Genomic DNA, 20,325 nt, shown 5'->3' with positions numbered 1-20,325 from the left:
CAGAGTACACCCCTTTCAGCTTCTCTTCCCAAAGGACCTCGAATTCCTGAAGGCAAGTCCTACCAGTAAAGGCCGAGACAAAGGCAGCATTGAGTGCCTCAGCTTCTTCGGTGTCCTCTGTCAGCAGGTGCCCTGCTCCACTGAGCACTGAGGACCCACGTTTTCCTTAGTGTTCTTTTGCTGCTGATATACCTGCAGAAGCCTTTCTTGTAGCCTTTCATATCCCTCACCAGTTTAATGTATTTCTAATTAAAACACAGAATAAATATAAGGTTACCTGGCATATGAAAAACACTCATGGAAAAAAACCCCTCTGAGCAAGATAATAACCAATACTGAAAACAAGTAAAGAGAGTCTGTGAAACACCAGTCAAGTATGCCATCTCAATTCAAGAGAAATATTTATTAGTGCAGAAATGCTTGTCCAACTCAAGTTCCTTTCCAGGACTTTTCCTTAGGACTGAGAAAACAATCAAGTTGTTTTTTTTTTATTTTTTAACTCATACACCCTCTACTGGACATTATATCCTACTGCTGCAAGAGGATAAACACGATTGCAAGGGAATGGTTGTTTCAAAAGACTATAAAGACTATAATCCTCCTCTTTCTCCTGCCTTCCAAATTTCTTCAGCTCAAGTCTCTCTTCAGGTCTTTGCCAATAAAATACATAGTACACATATATTCAGAGTTGCGAAAGAGCACAGAAAAGATTCTGGTTTTCCTCTTGGTCCTTGCTGTAAATACATGAGTGCTAGTGTCACTCCCCTTTCAATTTCCAGAACAAGGAAGTCCACAAACAGGACTCAGCCACAGTATTCCCATTAAGTTGCACTGAAGTCAGTGCAGCTACTTGGGTTTGCATTAGCGTAGGCAAAAGGAGAGCTGTGTAACTCTAAAATTTAGATATTGCACAGGAAGGGGATGCCATAAAAGAAATTGGTTTTTTCCAGCATTAAGTTTAAAAAAAAAGACACTTCCTTTTTTCCTTTGTTGGCACAGCAATCAACATTTTGCAGCCTATAGAAAATGCATACAAGAAACCATTAGGAAAATGCACAAGGTAAGTGTGCTAGAAAAAAGCCAGTTCATCATGCTTAGTCTTGCTGCTCTGGTAACTGTGGAGACTCAGTGGCTTATTCTCGTGAGGAAGGCTTCTGAACACCCGCAGGTGCATGAACTCATCATTGCCAACATGGACCTGCAAAGCATGAAAACCAGTGAGTTCCACGGAGTAACAGCAGCCTTCAGCTGGAGGGATGGTGTAGACTGGCATGTTTTGAGGATGAAGAAGAGGACGGGTGGTAAGAAAAACCATCACCTCAAAAGGTTTTAAACCAGACTGGGGGTCTTGACTTCATGGAAATATCACCTCATCTTTCCATGCTTGTTAGTACTCCCTGAGTGCCTGAGATAGATAGGGAATTTACAGGTAGGGAACTGGAGTTGCAGAGAAGTGATTAATATATTACACACATGCAAAATGCTCTAATCTTATCTGGCACAACAAGCACTTAAATGCTTTGATCACTGTTGCTTGCTTTTTGTGTCTGGCATCACTACAGGCAGAGTCAGAGCAGGTTTGATACTTTACTGTATCTTTACACATCTTGACTTCACATAATGCAATGTTAGTGCTCAACATCACAGATGTGTAATTACCCCCAAGACCAAGTTTCACAAAGTAACTGAAAAGTGGAAGTCATGAAAATAGAGAAGTACTTTTATCTCCATTTATAGACAGGCAGGGAGAGCAGCTGGGAGGAGCGGGGTGTGGATTTATTTGTTTATTTTTAATGTACAGATTTTCTTCTCATTAAGGCCAAATCCTAAGCATCCCTCTGTAGGTAAGTAAAGAAAAAAACCCACCATTCCAAATATTATAGGTACAAATTTTTTAAAAAAAATAAGTGTCCTCTACCTTGATGAAGTAGTTTGTTCCAGCAACCACCTGAGTTTTAAACTCCACTGCAGTGAAGACATCAAATGTTTTCCCTTCTTTTTCTTCTATCTGAGGTTTCACCTTAAGGAAACAATAGGTTATTCAAGACTGATGCAAGATTCAAGTATTTAGGACTTACGGCCCACACTATCAGGTCACTGCTGCTGAATTCCCAGAGACAGAGTTCCTGCTTTTCCAAGTTACGAGAAGATCAAAATGAATAATGTTAAGTTTTGTGTTAAAGTAAGACCAGAATTCTAGACAGGCAGCAAAGCCAAGACAGCGGTATGATTCAGTCGCTGCAGACTGACACCAAGTCTGGAGCCTCCAACAGAGAACTGTGTGGGTATTCTAAAAGATTTATTTTGACAAATGAGTTCCTCTACTGACGTCTCAGCTTCCCTTTCTGTCCTGTATATTTAAAAATAAATGTGAAGGTGTTCGGTATCTACATGCACAAGACTATAGGCTTTTTTAAATAGAAGTTTTTAAAATACATCATTCTTACAACACGAAAAAGGAATGTCTTCAGCATTAGCTCCCTTCTCAAGTTCAAAACAAGTTATTACAGACCCAGCATCACAGAACAGACAGACAGACATCCAAAAATGGAGCTTCGAAAGCAAACTACCCAAGTCTGAGGTTTTACAACACTTACTTGACAGTTCTTCCAGCATGTCTGCTGGAATCTAGAATGTTTTCAAACTGCAAATATTTTCCAAAAAATAACTGAACCATAAAGGCTTCTGAGTTACCATGCCAACTTCCAGAGTGTAAAACCACTGCTCACGCAGTCAGAATAACTTGCCCAATACCCCACAGGGAGGCATGAACTCATATGAGTTGCAGCTCTTATTTCCCACACTTGACTCTCTAGAACATTGTGGCTAGAATTCTTGGCTACGAAAGCAGATTTCAGGCTTTGTTTACAAGGGCAATACGAATTAGTCTTGGGAGTCCTCGTTGTAAGCTCTGTCCTACCCAGGCGGCCTTACCTCCTCCACTGCATCATTATGTAGCCCCTTCTCCACTCCCAGAGCAACACTACCACCAGGGAGTAGATTTTCTCTTTCCAGCGATATGGTGTATTTCCCCTTCTTCCTAAATTCAAGGGGAATGAAGACATTTGCTACCCTGCCCGAACCCCACCTGCTTCCTTAGGGGAAAACAAGTGCCTATTTGCCACTGCTCAGGTGCTTTAGGTGAAGTAGGAATAGGAACAATTCCTGCAACACTCTATGTTCTCCCACCTCTCCAGCACCAAGAAGGTGCAGGACCAAACTCTGGTGCCTTTCCCAGACAGCTGATCAGTGACCATCCTGTTCCTGGGGGCCGTGACCATATTGTATATCATCTCTCATATTTCAGTTGGAAGGGACCTTCAACGATCATCTAGTCCAACACTTTTGTATGTATTTTTTTTGCCATACGGAAATCAAAGTGCCCCGAACAACTTTGCATTCTGAGATGCAAGGAAGGGCACAGCCCCAGAAAGTACAGCGATTCAGTCCTTCCTCCTCTCCTTACCCTGAGTCAGAGAATGGAGCAAATGATTTCATTTTCCATCACTAGAGCTACTATTAGAAATTTTAAGAAGTGGGGGAGAGGGCAGACATAAACATCCCACTGACCCTGTCCCGTCCCGTGCTCCCTTAGCAATCCCTAGGCATTGTGCAAGGTGGGTTTCACAGGTCTCGAAATCGCCCTGGCTCAGCACATCTTGTACTTCCACCAGGAAGCTGAACACTGGTCTCCATGACTGTGGACAGCTCAGAGTCACAGGCAGCTGCCAGCTTGTCAGGGTGTTACCGCAGCATTTGTCACAGCACATGATGTGACAGCACAGATGACAAATGGGCATCCTGATTCAGCGTGGAGAGGGAGAGCCCAGAGAGAGAGAGACTCTCTGAAAGACCTGGTATCAGCCCACCCTGCTCGTTCATGATCACTGTCATTAGCATTTGGAATACCGTGTCTAGTTTTGGGCCCCCAATACAAGAAAGATGTCAATAAATTGTAGAGAGCTCAGTAGAGGGCCACCAAGAGGTCATACGGCTGGAGCGCTCGTGCTGTGAGAGGAGGAAGAAAATGAGCTTGCTCAGCCTGGAGAAGAGAAGGCTTTGAGGAAAACTTTCCAGTACCTACAAGAAGCCAGGCTCTTTACATTGGGACAGAAGAATGATACCCAATGGTCATAAATGGAAATTGGAGGTTCAGACTGGATGTGAGGAAAATCTTTTTCTCTGAGGGCGCTCCTGCAGTACAGCAGGCTGCCCAGAGAAACTACAGTTTCCACCCTTGGAGGTTTTCAAGACTTGACTGGACAAAGCCGGGAGCAGCCTGGGGTGGTTGACCCTGTGCTTGCCAGGTGGCACAGTCCCTTCCCACCCAAACAATCTGAGATTCAATCACGGGGCTGAAAATTATCATGCCCCAAAAGCTCTTCACTGTTCTGCATGGCCTGTTTGCTTACTCACAGAGCACTTACTAACAAGCAGATGGTTCAAAATCAGCCTGACCAATCTCTGCCACAGCTGCCAGCGAGAAGCCAAGGGCTGAACAGGCCGGGGTGGAAATCCTTGCCATGGAGAGGCAGTTCCTATGGGACTTCTATGCCAGAGACACCGTCGGAGGGAAGGTGTCCTGCTCTGTCTCACGCTGTACCTGCTCTGGGCAGTACTTGTGAATCTCAACAACGTTCGGTCACTGCTATGATTCTTACGAAACAATACAATGGAAGCAAGAACTGGAAAAGCAGGAACAGAAACTGTATTTATAGCAAGCAATCTGGCAGGCTCTAACAAATCTCCACAAAGATTTGATTTTAAGCAAAGTAATTTTAGAAGTTTACCTTGATTTAAGAAAACTGATGTTTCCTTCACAGTCTATATCCAGATACAAATATGACTGCATGGGCCAATTTCAGTTTTGGGTTCTTCCATGTATATTACATAAAATAAAGTAATTTAAGCTGGCAGTCAAAATAAGCTGGACAATCTTTGAAATATCTAGGTGATTTAAATGAAAATGCCAGATTTTTAGTTAATTCCACTCATGTCTGAATCCAAATGGGTTTTGTTTTTACTCTTCATTTTATATTTGGACTACCAAAAACCACTGCAGTCTGCCATGGAATGGAAATTCAGGATTTTAAACAAATCTCGTTTTCAGTCCATGTGCAACATTAATTGCAAACTCACGTTATCTTTAACATGACGTGTAGTCTTTTTGGATCAAAACAGTAATTGTGACTCTCAGCAATTCTCAGTAATGTAGTCATTACTGCAAACTCAGTTTAGTGCTTAGGAGATCCACTTTTTTTTTTTTTTAAATGCAAAATCATCAGATTCTACAAGCTAACTGTTAATTTCAACGACTGCTCTGCCTTTGGGTGCTCTGTACATGTTTAGAAACTGCTGCAGCTTGGGGAACAAATCTAGACAATGACAAAAAGCCTAAGAAGCTGGAGCTTGTCCTTCATCTTTCTTCACTGGCTTGACACACCCTAGCTGATAAAACCAAAATGCAGAAGGAACCTGAGGTCGATGACAGAAAGATCTCGTGCTTTGAAAGAAGAGCGTAGTGGTACATAGCCATTTTTAGAGCAAAATCATGCGCTCCACTAACATGGGCAATAATTTAAGTTACTGCAAGTAGTATCAGGATTTGGAGTTGGCAGTGAGCTGAGTTCTCCTTCGGAGAACAGCAGAAAACCCCACCCAAACCAAAAAACCTGGCTACAGGGTTTAGTCTTTAGTGTAGAATCATAGAATGGTTTGGGTCAGAAGGGACCTTAAAGATCACCTAGTTCCAACCCCCCTGCCATGGGCAGGGACACCTCCCACTAGACCAGGCTGCCCAAAGCCCCATCCAGCCTGGCCTTGAACACCTCCAGGGATGGGGCATCCACAACTTCCCTGGGCAACCTGTTCCAGTGCCTCACCACCCTCACAGTAAAGTATTTCTTCCTAATATCTAATCTAAATCTAAGCTCTCTCAGTTAAAAACCCTTTTAAGAACTACTTGTGCTCCTTCACCAGGCTCAAGAAGAAAACGGACCCTTTGCGGCTGGGATGCAGATGGGTTGCCTGGTGGCCCTGCGCCGACAGGCAGCACATCACCTGCAGAGCCAGGGACAGAGCTGGACGCACCGTGGCCGCCCCTGACCTCTCTAAATCTCTCTTTTAAAATCCCGAACCTGCTCTGCCGGGAGTCAATAATAACTACGCAGGGCCAAGCAGGCGCAGGCAGGGCTCCAGAGAACCAGCGACCGCTCACCGCGCTTCCGCGGCCTGTCAGTTTTCCTCCTTTTAAGCTGAGGGGGGAGGAACGGCGCCTGCCCCCTCGGCTGTGTAGAGCGACGGCCACCCCCAGGCCCTCAGCCACCCTCTGCACCGGGACGGGTCCCCGGCGCTGCGCTCAAACCTACGGCCTGTCCATGCGTCCCCCCGGCGGCCCGCCCCGCAGGCAAAGCCGGCTGCCGCCCGCCCAAGCCGGCAGGCTCCGACCGCCAACAGGCCCGGCGGGAGAAGCCCCGGGAGGCCCGCCGCACCGCCCTGCCCCGCCCCAGGTGCGCCCAGCGCCCCGCCGCCAGGCCCTTGTGGGGTCCGGCGGTCCCCTCACGGAACTTCCCCCCCGGCGCCGCGCGGCGGGGCCCAACTCACCTCGTCCGCTATCTGCTGCGTCTCGTCGGTGGCGGGCCGCGCCGCCGAGGTGCCCCCGCACAACATGGTGGCAGCCGCTCCGTGCCGCTCCCAGCCGCGCCGCTCCCGTCTTCCCGCTCAGGCGGGGCAGGGCCTGCCGGCGGGGCGGGACCGGGGCCGGGCCTGGGGCTCCAACCTGCGTTTGGGCCTTCCGAAGCGGGAGGCGGCGGGCGGGACCGGCCGGCCCCTGTCAGGCCCGCGGGGGCGGGAGGCGGGGATGGCCCCGGGGACGCGGCTGGGCCGGGGCGGGGATGTTTAGCGTTTGGTACGACAGAGCGGGCGGGCCCGGCTGCGCGGGCTTGGCGGAGAGCCTCCCGACCCGCGGTCTGCTAGAAACGATGGAAGCGGGGGGGGGGGGGAAGAGCTAAAAGCAAGAGTTGCCATAAAAAGCTGCCTCCACTAAAAGGCTGCGGCCTGTCCGCGGCGGGTGGCACCTCTGTGAGCCATCCAGCCTTTGGGAAACCCCCTGGTGAGACTTCAGGTCTTTAGCTAAATTTCCCTCCCCCCCCAGTTTAAACATCCAGATTCCTTGGAAAACCGCCACCAACAACAACCTACCCTCCTACCCCCCTTGCCAGCATCCCTTGGTACGTTTGGTAAATATAACCCTAAATTGAACAGCAGCCAGATACTGCATACTGAATGGACCTCCTGTGCTGGTAGGGAGGGCATGGTGAGAAGAATGAAACAGGGTGGGGAAGAACTATTTCTTTTCCCCTGGTATCACCTCCCTCCTCTGTGGGGAGGAAATAAACGCTCCTCCGCTGGGGCCATGGCCGGGCAGAGCTCTGCTGGGGGTGTGAGCAGAGCGGGGGTGAAGGATCAGGCCCCTCACTGGGTGGGTTCCCTGCCCATCAGACAACTTTTCCAATGGAAATCCCACCACAGAGCTGATACACTCTTTGCTCCTGTCCCCACTGCTGCTGCTTCTCTACCGGATGGTTCAGCAAATGCCACATTGGCTCGTGCTTTCCAGGACGTTTTTCAGCCACGGTGGCAGGGTGGGATGGGACAGCCATTCACATGGGCAACTTCTGGTGGGACATGCCAATGGAGGTTCTCAGGCTTGAGCTTTCAACAGACGGTGTTACCCAACTTGTCTTCATCAGTGTCGTCTTGTGTGACAGACAGACAGGCTTTCGGATGGGTGTCTGAGCAAACTTCCTCTTCTCCTGGACCTGGCAGGATGAGAACATGCACCCTCCTCCCTGAATGGGAAAAAAGGGCTTGGTTGCAAATCACCTTCAGGAGGGGAGTCCTTTCTCACTGAACTCCCCTTCCAGCTGCGTCTGCATCACTAGGGCGTGTGGAGCTTCAGCCTTAGAGCTCAGGGTACAGGTGCAGTGAGGGTGGGGAGGGAGATCCCCAGCAAATTGTTGCTATAAAATTATGGCAGCTGTTGGAGCCTCATTTGATGTACTTTAAAAAGGTAGAATGTATTTTAGGAGGTAGACTCTCTCACTTAGCAAGAGGAAAGAGCTGTAAAAAGGCTACGAGGCTTTGTGAAACCGGATGCTTTGTATAAACAATACATGCCTTGCTAATGAATTTACCCTTGGAGAAGAACAGAGGGTTGATAACAAGGGAACATCCCTCCGCACAAGGCGCCGAAACTGGCTGAAACCCGGACAGCCGCTGAATGAAGCATAAAGTCAACAAAGATCTGCAGTAACTGGGGAAAGGAACAGGCGGCAGTGGGAGATCGCGACCACTGACTCAGAGCGTGAACAGAACTACACCACCTCCCCCCACCCCCATGCACGCGCACACCAATTAAAAGACATAAGCGAGAGACTGTGCTAACCAATAGAAATTGTTAAGATAAAGTACTAATCAATAATTATGATTCAGGGTGTGTATTTCAGTGTTTTGAACTGCATGAATATTCCCAGGAGCACGTACTCCGGCGTGCTACCTTTGTGGATTACCACCTAGCACCCATCTCTGCAGAAATGATTTTAAATAAATACCACTGCTCTGCGTGTCTATTGGTGTCTTGCACACCGGGTAAATGACCCCGCTTTGGGACAACATCATCATACGCCAGGGTACAAATTCCTTTTAGGTAAAGAACAAAAACCACCTGAAGAATGGAAACCACCCAAAGAATGAAAAACACCCAAATGTCAACACCTACTGTGTGCAGAGCCCATGAGTACTGTTCTCCAAACAAGGCAGCCAGTGATGACCTTCTGTTTCTCACACTGTGTGTGTTCACAGACAGTCTTCGTTCTGCATCCTGTGTCGTTTTCATTTAATTCATTAAGCACTTCTATCTTTTCAATGCTGTCAGCTTCGGTTCAGGGGCCGCTGTACTGGTTTTTGCCCGTAGGAATGATTCACCAGCACTAAAACTACTTGGCTACTGAGATTTTTCAAAGCACGGGCCGTAACAGAAGTACTTTTTTTTAGCCCTTTCTGCCATCTAGTGCCCATCTCCGTTCGTGCAGTTAGACTCAGGAGACCACGGGTTCTCAATTCCGTACCCTAAATTAAGCCTAGATGCCACACTCAGCAGCCTGGGGAAGGGACCTCTTTTTTCAGAAGCAATGAGCAACTCCCACTGGGTCTGGGGTAGACTGTGGTTTCCAAAAGTGTGGCCGCAAGAATTCATGTTTTCGAACTCTCTTTTTTTTCCCCTTTTAACCTGCTATGCCATAGCTTTAATCAAATATTGTAATTTGCAGGCCTTACATTTAAAGTTGGATTGGTTCCTCCATGGTGTAATTAAAATCTGAGCCCACTTCGAGGTGCACATAACAAACCAACAAAAGCGTTACAATAGCTTGTCTTAATAGTGCCCTTCTTGGGTTTCTGGACTCCCACTGTGCTCTACTAAGCCAAAACTCCTCTTCCTCGTCAGCAACAAGTGGAGGTGGCAAAACAAAGTTTTTAATGCAGTAATGTCACCTGTAAGTTTTATTTGCCTGCCCTGACAAAAGAACAACCAAGCGAAAACAGCAACAAGAGAGTTGTGGTATTTTCCTCAACGCATTCACGCAGTCCTTCGGTCTCGGCTCACACCAAGCTGCAGGCCCGTCTGCCTTTCCACAGCGGTGTGGACTACCTTCATGTTTGACGAGGGAGGGTACTGACATCTTCACCTCAGACGCTTGTTCTCGCACGCACGATCTGGGAGGAGGGAAATAAGTTCTGCAATGTAACCCCACCCCTCATGCCAAGCTGTCGAGAGGTGCTTTTTCTCTCATCGGGCTGCAACAAACAGCTCTTCTCATGACTCTCTTACTTCAACCTTTCCAGCATGGATGGAGAGGAACCAGGTATGCCTTGCAAAACCAGGAGCACTTACGTCTGCATTTGGGGGAGTGGGACAAGTGTCAAGAGTAATGAAGTTCCGCTACGCTCTCTGCTGAAGTCCTTACTGTTTTTCTTTAGGTGCAGTCCACCCTTCTTGTACTAGGTGCCCTCTCGTCAAGATGAGCCAGGAGGGAAATAATCTAGTAGGTGGCCTACAGGAGCCAAAACAGAGCCAATTTACCCATTTGTCGTTGTCCATGTCTCAGAGCACAGGCCTGTACGCCTTCCTCATCCAGTCATCTACCAACACACACGCTTCAGATATTCACCCACTCCTGCGATCATATTACCACCTCTGGGGGCTGTTTCTCTATCCCTAGCTCCTCCATTTCGCCTTGTTCCATTTGTTTTGTATCATCAGGCCCCACCCAGTGTCGTCACAACTAGCGCAATGCTCCGTGTAGGTGTGAGGCAGATTAATATGGCAAAGCACAACACTGACTATGGTGTGAGAGGGTTAGCCATGTATGCCATGTGGGATATTACAGCAGCAACACTTCGTTAAGCATACAACTACTAGCGACATAATCAATCATGGATACATCTCATTGTGCTCTCGCAACGTTCTCCAGGGGGTGGGAGGGGATTTACAAGCTGTTCTCCCCCTCCACCAAAGCAGGCAGGCGGGAGGTAAAGGTACCTCAGCTGGAGGAAACCAGTAGGAACCTAGTAGCTTGGTCTAGTGCAATGGAGTCTATGAAGAGTATTGTCCAGTATTTCCTGCTGGGCAGAAAGGAGAGATTGGGACATTACTAAATATAAATAGCAGGGCGCTCTGTCACATTAAATACTTTACATGTTCACACCCTTGGCTGTACACAGCGTGCAGGATGTTGGGGGGTTTTTATTTTCCCCATGACCGTGCTTTCCCCAAGTGAAACCGTGTACCTTACTTTTGTAGAGCTGAGAGTCCTGATGCACATGGTTACAGATCACATATACTGGATAAAGAGGGAATATTATACATAGTGGGAAAGAGGAATATTATACATAAATGTAAAAGCAGAGTATAGTGGAATTGCCTAGTGCCTCCCATAGTCAGCTGAATTGCAGTCTGGCAGGAAAAGCTTATGGAGGCAAGGCAGCATGCAGACTTCTGCTTAAGCCCCACCAGAGGCAATCTTCACTTGTCCTTCCGAGGTGTCCTGGTTTTGATAAAGCGAACGCAAATTCAGTCCAAGGCTCCCCAGACACAGTCCTTCCTCTGGAGGCACGTGTGTTACCCTGCCGGCGCTAACAGTAAGGTGTGGTGGGGCTGTGTCACAGGAGCGTGTCTTTGTTGTCTTTCCCATTCAGAAGCAAGAGGTGAGCAAGTTCCTCTTGGGGACTGGTGTGCTTTTCATGATCTTCTTTCGTTAGGAATGTACCGTGTTCTCTGTGACAGAGCCACCTCCAGTGCCTATAAAATTTCGGGAGTTAGCCGATGGCAGGGAAGGCTCTGCCTCAGGGTTTGGTACCTCTTCTTTGGTGTCTCCCACCACCGACTCCTGCGAGCTGGTCTCCGGGCTGGATGCTGCCTGGAAGCCGGGCTCAACGCTGAGGGGCTCGCTGTTTTGCAGGGGCAGCAGGGCCCGGTGTCGCATCAGGCTGTCATCGCTGTTCTGGGCCTCCAGTGAGTTCCTGCGCTTGGCGTTCCTGTTGGCCATGGCATTCTTCTGCGGCTCCTCAAAGCTCAGCGACAGGGTGACCGTGCCGCTGCCAAAGCTGACTTTTTGCTTGCACCCACGTTGCTGCTGGCGCTGCCGCTCGGCAGAGGCCGGTAGAGGAAAAGGGTCTTCATGGTTGCTCTTGCTGCTGATGGAGGATGAAGGAGTGGAGCCGGTGGAGCCCCCCAGGCTGTTGGAGCGCTTGCGTGACACGTTGCTCCGTCTCAGTGTGGCCCTGGCGGCCACCTTGAAAGCATGGGCAGCTGTGCTGCAGCGCACCTCCTCGATTGTGTTGCGGGAGGGCTTGAAGAGGATGATGTAGACTTTGTTGAAGAAGATGCAGGCCAGGAGCCCAAAGCTGGCAGCCAGTATTGCAATCACCTCTACGGCAGAGACGAATTTACCGTATGTGCTAGCGTAAGCAGGGATGAAGGAGATCCAGACGATGAAGAAAATTAGCATGCTGAAGGTGATGAACTTGGCCTCATTAAAGTTCTCAGGCAGCTTTCGAGACTTGAAGGCGAAGAAGAAGCAGATGGCCGCCAGGAGGCAGGTGTAGCCAATGAGGAAGCCAAGGGCCATCAGGGAGCCTTCATGGCAGGTGATGAAGATAATCTCATCCTCCAGTTCATGGTTTCGGTAACTGGATGGCGGGGCTGTGTAAAGCCAAATCACACAGATGACAATCTGCACGAACGTACACAAGAAGACCAGGAGGAACTGGAGGTTGAGGCCCCACCACTTTCGGTGGAGGCTCGTGGGGATCTTTGCCTCAAAGACGAGCAGGACACGGTTGGTTTTCACCAGGATGCAGGAGATGCAGAGGACAAAGCTGATGCCGAAAGCTGGCTGCCGCAGACGACAAGTCCAGTTCTGGGGCTCGCCAATGAAGAACAACGAGCTGGAGAAGCAGCAGAGCAAGGAGAAGAGGAGGAGGTAGGACAGCTCCCGGTTTGTGGCCTTGACGATAGGCGTGTTGCGAAATTTGGTGAAGACTCCCAGGACAAAAGAAGTCAAGAAAATTCCCAACACAGCAAAGAGAGTCAGAGCGATCCCAAAGGGCTCGGTCCAGGACAGAAACTCTATCTGCTTGGGGATGCAGGACGTGTGGTTCTCATTGGACCAGTAATCCTCAGGGCACTTGTCACAGGCACTTGCATCTGAAAAAGAAGGGACAGGGAGAGGGTAAGTGTGTCGGAATGAGATGCTGGAACGTGGGATGACATACATGGCAGCTACGCACCAGCCTTCACCTTATATACATGGGGTGTTCCCTTCAGGTATCTGCAGGTTCCCGGAATCACATGTCGGTGTCTCAGAGTGTTTTACACTGAAACAACTAGCATCCCATGGGATATACAGCAAAACACAAGGCATACTTAGTTCCATCTTAAAAAAAATTCTGCCCCTGCACTCATATTTTTGGAATCCATTTCTTGGCAAAACTTTGCAAACTTTGATTGCTATCTGCTGTTACACAGGTTCTGTCCCTCTCTCTTGTTCCTTCATTTTTATCATCTACTTCTGTCTGTCTTCCTCCCTCTCACACTTTTACCATCGTTTGAAACATCTTGCCTGTCTCTATTACAGAGAAAATTAAAAACGTGCTTGCCTCCTTAAGCGCTTTGAGACTCTATTTCATATTCCACGGAGGCAAGTCTTACAAGTGTTTAAATTGCTCTTCCCCGAAGGCAGGCAATGCCCTTGACTCCCATCATACTCTCATTTCATGTTGGAACATCAGGGGAAAATGTGTCTTAATGATATCACTCTCCCCACACCCAGCAAAGTGTCCCACTGATACTTGCAAAGGAAAAATTGAAGCCTTCATCTCTTTCCTCTACATGAAACTAGTTGTGCCTACTGGGATGGCAATGTGTGTCTCCAATGGCTGCCAGGATCAAAAGGCAAGGACCTGCTGCTTCTGCTCTTCTTCTTCAACCGAAATGGGTCTTGTGCACCACTGGGGAGGGTCATGACTCCCTTGATGGCAGCAGAATGGGGTTGAAAGCAGTGAGTTGGAAGTCACAACCTACCTCAGCCTTTGGGATCCCAGCTTGGTAGCAATGGGCTGCAGCAAGTTCTGGGAACATTCAGAAACCTTCTTTAGTAGCAACCTCCCTCTGAGCTTTGCACCTGAGCAAAGAGACTCGGAGCATAGCTCCCAGATCCAGAGCTTGATGCCAATGAGAAAGCCAGGAATGCCCAGCTAAGGAGGGCAGAGGATTTCAAACTCTCTTGTTTTGGAGCTATGGTTGGAGGGAGCATCCGTGACCTGCTATGATACTGCTTTCCTAATGACTGGTTGCCTCACCTAAGCTGTTCATGTGAAACTTCCACTCAATGCAAAAGCTTGGTCAGAAACTCCCATCACCACATGTCATTGCATTTACATCCATTCAGCCAATCATTTTTGTTCTTCTTGTGCCCTTTACCTGAAGGCCTGTTCCAAACTGCAGGCAAGGCAGAGCTAACTTCACACAGCAGGGAACCCAACCACCTCTACCAGAGACAGGGGCATCCTAAAGATACGCTTTCACCGTTGTCTGGAGCTGATTTAAGAGACCATGCTGCCACTGAAGGGAGCGAACCAGATCTCTCTCCTCCCCCAAGGCTGCTCATTCCTGCCCCTCCTTTGTGTTAGCACTATAGGTCATGCAGCTTCTCCTTCTAGCTGGAAACCCAACCTGCCAAGAGTTTGTTCTTGAGAAGACCAGAGACCTGATCCAACTCGCTCTGTGGTCACCCGAGCACCAGCACTGCTCTGAGACAAAGGGTGGGAGCAAACAGCTGGGAGAGGACGCGACAGATTGTCTCATTCTGTACCATTGCTGTCTCAGCTCCATGAGACTGGTTGTAAAACTGCTCTCTACACCTATAAAACTGGCAAGCGCAGGAAATAAAGAGCACTGCTTTCATCTGAAATAGCAGCAGGAAACTGTGAAGCCAGAAGGCAGTCGCCCCCTCAGCCCCACAAGTTTCACCAGCACACCAGTGCTAGCTCCCAAAAGAATGTGAAAAACACCAAAAGACCCCTATTACACATGACCAGAATTGCTTCTATTTAATTTGGAAATGCTATCCCCAAGCATCTTCTAGCACTACATGTTTATGCTAAAAAATTATCATTCCCGTCTGATAGGATGCAAATTAGACTCTCACAAAGGAGAAGTTTTACTCAGTTTTGCTCAGTTTTGCAAACAGCTCACTGAAGTTTTCATCTCGGCCAAGGTCTGCAGTGTGTCCTGGAACCAGTGCTGCTGGAGAGGGTGTGAGGAGATCCTGAGCGCTCTGCAGCACGGAGGGGACTGCTGTTCTGAAAGGATTTACTTGCACTCATTACCCTGCGGATGCCCAAGGCTGAGGGAGCACTAATGGCATTGGAAATTCAGAATTTTTCAACCAGTTCTAAAACTGAGGTTACCTTTCACCTCTACTGCAGAACCTGAGTGGCTCGACCCATGCTCCCACTGAAACCAACAAAAAAGATGTCCATGGGTGTTTGTTAGAACCCAGAGATTCTGGTCTCTTGCAGTGCCAGTGCTCAACAAAAGCTGTGTCTGGTGACCCCATAAAGGGAAATATTCCTCTCTGCTTGTGAAGTCAGGGATGGAATGGACTTTATTTCTTTGAAAAGCATGAAATAAAACCCTGACAACATGTGGAAAAGATGGAGGCAGACTGATAAGTACAGAATTTAGGATCAGGGTAGGGAGCGTGTCTTTCGTCCAGGTTTTTGGAGGACAAAAGCTACAGTGCTACAGTGCAGTGGAGTTTGCTTGTGGATGCATGGGACACTTCCTATATATAGCAAGTCCTTTTTCAAGTTCTCTGCCTTAATTTTCCGAACTCAGAGCAGAAGGGACAAGCAGGCTTAGCAAAAGACAGGACCTGAGGACCACAGGACTCAACTCCTGTAAGCTTCTTCAGAAGCCCCTCCAGACTTTCTGTGAAGCCTGGCGGCAAGGCAGCCTCCAGCTCAGCGCTGCAGGGATGCGACTTCAGCACAGCTGCAGGTGATGCCCAGAGGGTTCCCCTGCAAACCTCAACGCAGCTCTGTGGGTATTACCTGTTTCATCACTGTACTCTCCGTCGGGGCAGTCCACGCACTCAAAGCAGCAGGTGGGCTCTCCCTCAATAATGCCCTTCCTGGTGCCCGGGAGGCAGTCCCTGCTGCAGTTAGAGAAAGGCACCTGCAAGAAGAAAACCCGAGGAGGGTTAATGGTGGCAATGCCCCACATACAGCCTTCCTACAGCAGGACCTTGGGCGTACAAGGGTGTTATTGCTTGAGTAGCATGCTGCATGGAGAGTCTCAGAAGCTCACCTCTTCCCTCCACAGAACAGACACATGTTGCGTAATAGTTGTTCCCCAGCCCACAGCAGTGACATTTGTTTGAAAGAACACATCGAGGGATGGTAGGGAAGATCAGCAGATCTTTGTAATCTCTACTGTGTTGTGGGCACTGCGAACACACATGTGACCCATGATACACATACCAGAAAACAGTCAATACATGGTTAAAAGAAAAGACAATGAATCTCTCTTGTTCCAGTATTTAAAGGGTGGCTACAAAGAAGATGGAGACTCCCTTTTTACAAGGAGTCACATGGAAAAGGGGAGGGGCAATGGATACAAGCTACTCCTGGGGATATTCTGATTGGACACAAGAGGAAAAATTTTCACAATGAGAACAATCAGCCATTGGAATAATCTCCCCAGGGAGGTGGTGGATTACCCACTGATTCAGCTGGACAGGGTGCTGGGCCATCTTGTCTATACTGTGCCTTTGCCAAAGAAGGCTGGACCACATCATCCTTGAGGTCCCCTCCACCCTGGTATTCTATGATTCTACTGGCGGGAATTTGAGTCAGCCTTGGAGATGATGGGCTCTGGCTGCTGATCCCCAATCCCATATATTGCATATTGATTGCTAATGATTTATGGACATTAAAACAGTTTCTTAAAACCCACTTCTTCCTGTTCTCCTGTAGACCCTCTCCAACTCAGAAACAAAAAAGGTAAATTAACTAAACAAGAGGAGTTTTCATATGAAAGAAAGAAAGGCCCTGTTTTGAGAACACTGAGCATCTAAAGATGCAAATCAGCAGCTATACGCAGATCCAAAGGCTTCCAGACTTCTGCTGCTGCAAATGACGAGCTGTGTCACCGTGTCACCAGCTGGCTGCGCATTTATGCTGTGTGTGAGCCCACCTGGGGCACAGACACATCCTAGCAGCAAGTGGTCGCACAGGCACGCTCGCTGCATGCCTAATGCACACTGACAACAAGGGGTTCAGCATAATGAGTGGAAACCTGGGCGTTTTTTACACAGAAGCACAACTTGAGGTTGAGCTCACCTTTTCTCTTCCTGACTAAATTAAGGAAAGAGAGCTGGCACAGAACATGGCTTTCTCAGCTCAGGAGAGTTAAACTCACCATTTCCACTGCCAGCAAAGTACCATGTTCTGCACATACTTAAGGGCTGCTCTGGCTGGAAGCCTCCATTCACCTTTTTGGAAGCTTGCTGCTAGTTTGCCCAAGTGCTGCTAACCTGCTGATCTCCAGGAAACTCCTGTGTGGATGCATTTAGGCAGTGAGTCCAGGGTATGGTTTGGAAATTGCCTGTGTGCAGGCATTGACCTCAGCCTCAGGGTAAGCAAGCCCTTTGGAGTGGCAGCTCCTACGTGGAGATGCTCATTTTGTAACTCTGGTATTCGTCTGCAGCTGAGAGCAGTCGCCATTGGCTATCACTCTGAAGTACAGCTGCAGCACAGTTTGGAAACGCTGTTTGTAAGCTTTTAATCAGGATTGTGTAATGAATTGGACCGACACACATCCAGGGCAAATCCCTGCAGCTCCCCACTTGAAGCACTCCTTGCTGTTAATATCTACTGCTATCAATACAGTGTGCTGTTAATACCTGTCCCTTGGGACAGTCTTTCAGCAGGTTGTGCACCCACCAAGAGGACTTCATCAGTCTAGACACTCTTTGGGAATGAGTGGGTAGGCTGTCACTGATGATTTCGTACAGGGCTGCATCAAAGGCCCAACTGAAGTCATGCACTGCTGGCCCATTATCTACTAAACTGATTGAGCTTCCAAGGAGGAAAATTAAATTGGTTTGGCATGATTTCATCTTGACAAATCCATGTTGGCTTTTTCTTATCAGTTTATTATCCTCTAAGTGTTTATAAACTGTTTAATATTTTTTTTATCAAGTCTTTTAGGTTACTGAAGCTCAGCTCAATTGTATGTAATTCCCTTGGCTCTCCTATATCTCTTTTTAAAAATAGGTATTACAGCTATTCTCCTCTAATCCTTTGAGACATCACCCATCCTCCACATTTCCCAAAGATGAATTGCTAGTACTTTTGAGATTGCTTTGGCTGCCTTGTTAAGTTTCCTGTGGGGAATTTCATCAAGTTCTGCCAAAATGAATCTATCTATCTTACCTACTCTTTAACTTGTTCTTGGGCAAGTCTGGCCAATGCTGAAGTTCCTGTGTTAAAATTAACTACATTTAATCATTTTTGAGGATGACGGAGGCATAGAAGGCTTCAATGAGTGAAGTACTGGCTACGCTCTTTGAGCAGAGACTTTTCTCTGTAAGAAATTCAAACTCTATAAACTGGGAAAAAAGCTGCAACAGCCACAGAGATTACAAACCCCTTCACTGGCACACAATTTACACGCCCTGCCATGACACTCAGTGATGAGTGTCAGTCACATTTCTAATAGTTTAGGACAGAGAATAAATATAAAAATTGCAGTGTTGGAGGAATTGAGACCAAAAGAACAAAATTACTTAGTTTAAGCTAAAAAAAATTAATAATTCTGCCTGTTGGAAGAGGTATCTGTGGCATTTGCAATGATTAGAAGAAGGGGTTAGAGTATCAGGGTTTTTTAATTCCACTTGTAGTTTGGGCTCAGGGTCTCCAGCCGGGCTTAGAAAAGCCTGGGCTCAATATTTCTGCTGCAGCAGGCTCTGCCTGACCCACACCTCCTTCAGAGCGCTCTGGATTTAAGCCGTAAGTGAAGCTGGGGTATCTGGAGTAAAGGTAAGGCTTAACTGATGGTGTAAGCGTGTTAGGCAAGTGTAGCTACTGCAGAAGCAGTTACCTGATCTGTCAGCCGATGTGAATAATCACTTGGAAGTCAATTGCCCTGTTCATTAATTAGGTGCTGATTTAACACACCTAAACGTTGCAGCAAGGACTGGCAGCAGCATTTCTAAGCTAATGCTCCCCGTGTCACCTCGCAGAGCACAAGCCAGATGCCCGCTCAGTATCCTGTCTGGGAGCCGGGTCTCTGTCTTGGCTGGAGTGGGCTGCTGCCAGCTATGACAGCAGATCAACCTGGCTCTTGTCCGGAGATCTCTGCACCACGTTCCTATCACACGGGGGAGACACAGCCCTGGCTGCTAGTGACGATACAGTTGTGCTGAAAAGATCTAGCATATGTAAGAAAGTGGAGAAGGACTTAGGGATGACTAAAGTCAATGGCTACTTTTGAGACTGCACAAACACCTTCTGGTAGATTAAAAAAAGGTAGCAGGTACTGGCATCTCCCAGTATTTGAGCACCATGTCCGAATTAACCTGTGAATATTCACAGGGCTTATTCTTTTTGGTTTGCAAGGCAAGGGCGTGTGAAAGGCTCTGGGACTTGGAAAGTAAAGCCAGCAGAAACGCTCGTAGTGGCACGAGGAGACACTTCTTGATACAGAGGGACTGGGAGTGGAGGAGATGGCTGCACTCAGGAGAACAACCAGACTTGGGCAATGAATTTCTCATCCTTGTGTAAAACAGCATTACAAAATCCCAAGCTAACTCCTTGGTCCAGAAAAAAGGCATTAAAACATTAATACCGAGGCTCATCAAACGTGTAGGAGGGGAGAAGCAGCTGCCCGTTGTTTCCAGAACTGTGCAATAAGGGTGTGAAAGACTAGGACAGAAACCATGTATACAGTAAGATGAATGGGTCTTGTAACGAAGCACGGAGCCATAATACAGGAGTGTGTAGGGTTAGTTGAAATTTCAGCTTGTGGAAACTTGGAAAACGTTACTGTGAGGATTTAAGCACTTACCTCCTTAGAGAATCCACTCCACAGGATCTTGTTTTCATTGATAAAGAGCCTCTCCCCTTTCTTGGCATAAACGTTGTAGTGCCCAACCTCCTCAAAAACGACTGAGCCATCCTCCGGAGAGAGATGCCAATTGATTATTGAGTAATTCCCTACCAGGTCCCCAAACTCATCAAAATCCACTTGCTCCCCCATGTTATTGGTGAAATTTAAGTGGCGCAGGTGCTTGAGAACCTAGAGAGAGAGAGAGAGAGAGACAGAGACAGAGAGCATGAATGCCTGCACGTCACTACCCGTGTCACTGCCCTACCACAGCACACATCTGCTGTGGGGACAAAACTGGAAATAACCACCTTATTACAGCCTTTAATGTCTTAAAAAGCACTTAATCACAACAGTAGCAGGCTTTCTCTTATAGACATCACACGCCCACACAGAGCCTGTACAAACCTCGTGGACAGCACAAGGTATCATGGCCCTCAGAGTGGACGGCACCCATCAGTAACACTTTGCTTACCGGTTGCTACCCCATCAGTTTTTTAGCATTGCTTCCAGCCACCTCTGCAAGCCCACAGCTGTCCTTCGGGGCAGAGAACTGGCAGCAGCCACTGGAGTGTTTCGGTCACCCACGCATC

At 48.0% G+C, this 20,325-nt stretch overlaps 2 protein-coding genes across 4 annotated transcripts in view; both read right to left on the bottom strand.

Annotated features, from left to right (window-relative positions):
* Window positions 1–384: 384 nt before the first annotated feature.
* LOC134523973 (cystatin-B-like) lies at window positions 385–6,856 on the bottom strand. The gene is made up of 3 exons (XM_063353532.1): window positions 6,604–6,856; window positions 1,919–2,020; window positions 385–1,198 (listed from the first exon to the last, which is right to left on the bottom strand). Exons 1-3 carry the CDS (start codon window positions 6,667–6,669, stop codon window positions 1,070–1,072), a joined length of 297 nt encoding a protein of 98 aa, XP_063209602.1. The 5' UTR covers window positions 6,670–6,856; the 3' UTR covers window positions 385–1,069.
* Window positions 6,857–8,523: 1,667 nt separating this feature from the next.
* The window catches only part of CASR (calcium sensing receptor), an 81,479-nt gene continuing 69,677 nt past the window's right edge, over window positions 8,524–20,325 (bottom strand). For all 3 annotated transcript variants that reach the window (XM_063353019.1, XM_063353009.1, XM_063353000.1), the window contains exons 5-7: window positions 19,694–19,924; window positions 15,676–15,799; window positions 8,524–12,766 (exon numbers count right to left, since the gene is read on the bottom strand). In XM_063353019.1, the coding sequence (XP_063209089.1) occupies window positions 11,316–12,766; window positions 15,676–15,799; window positions 19,694–19,924 (1,806 nt within the window). In that variant the 3' untranslated portion in view covers window positions 8,524–11,315. The remainder of the gene's footprint in view (window positions 12,767–15,675; window positions 15,800–19,693; window positions 19,925–20,325) is intronic.

Source organism: Chroicocephalus ridibundus, chromosome 1, assembly GCF_963924245.1.
Source record: "Chroicocephalus ridibundus chromosome 1, bChrRid1.1, whole genome shotgun sequence".
Taxonomy (NCBI): domain Eukaryota; kingdom Metazoa; phylum Chordata; class Aves; order Charadriiformes; family Laridae; genus Chroicocephalus; species Chroicocephalus ridibundus.
Note: the sequence above shows the minus strand (reverse complement) of the source record. Positions and strands in the feature narration are given on the sequence as shown.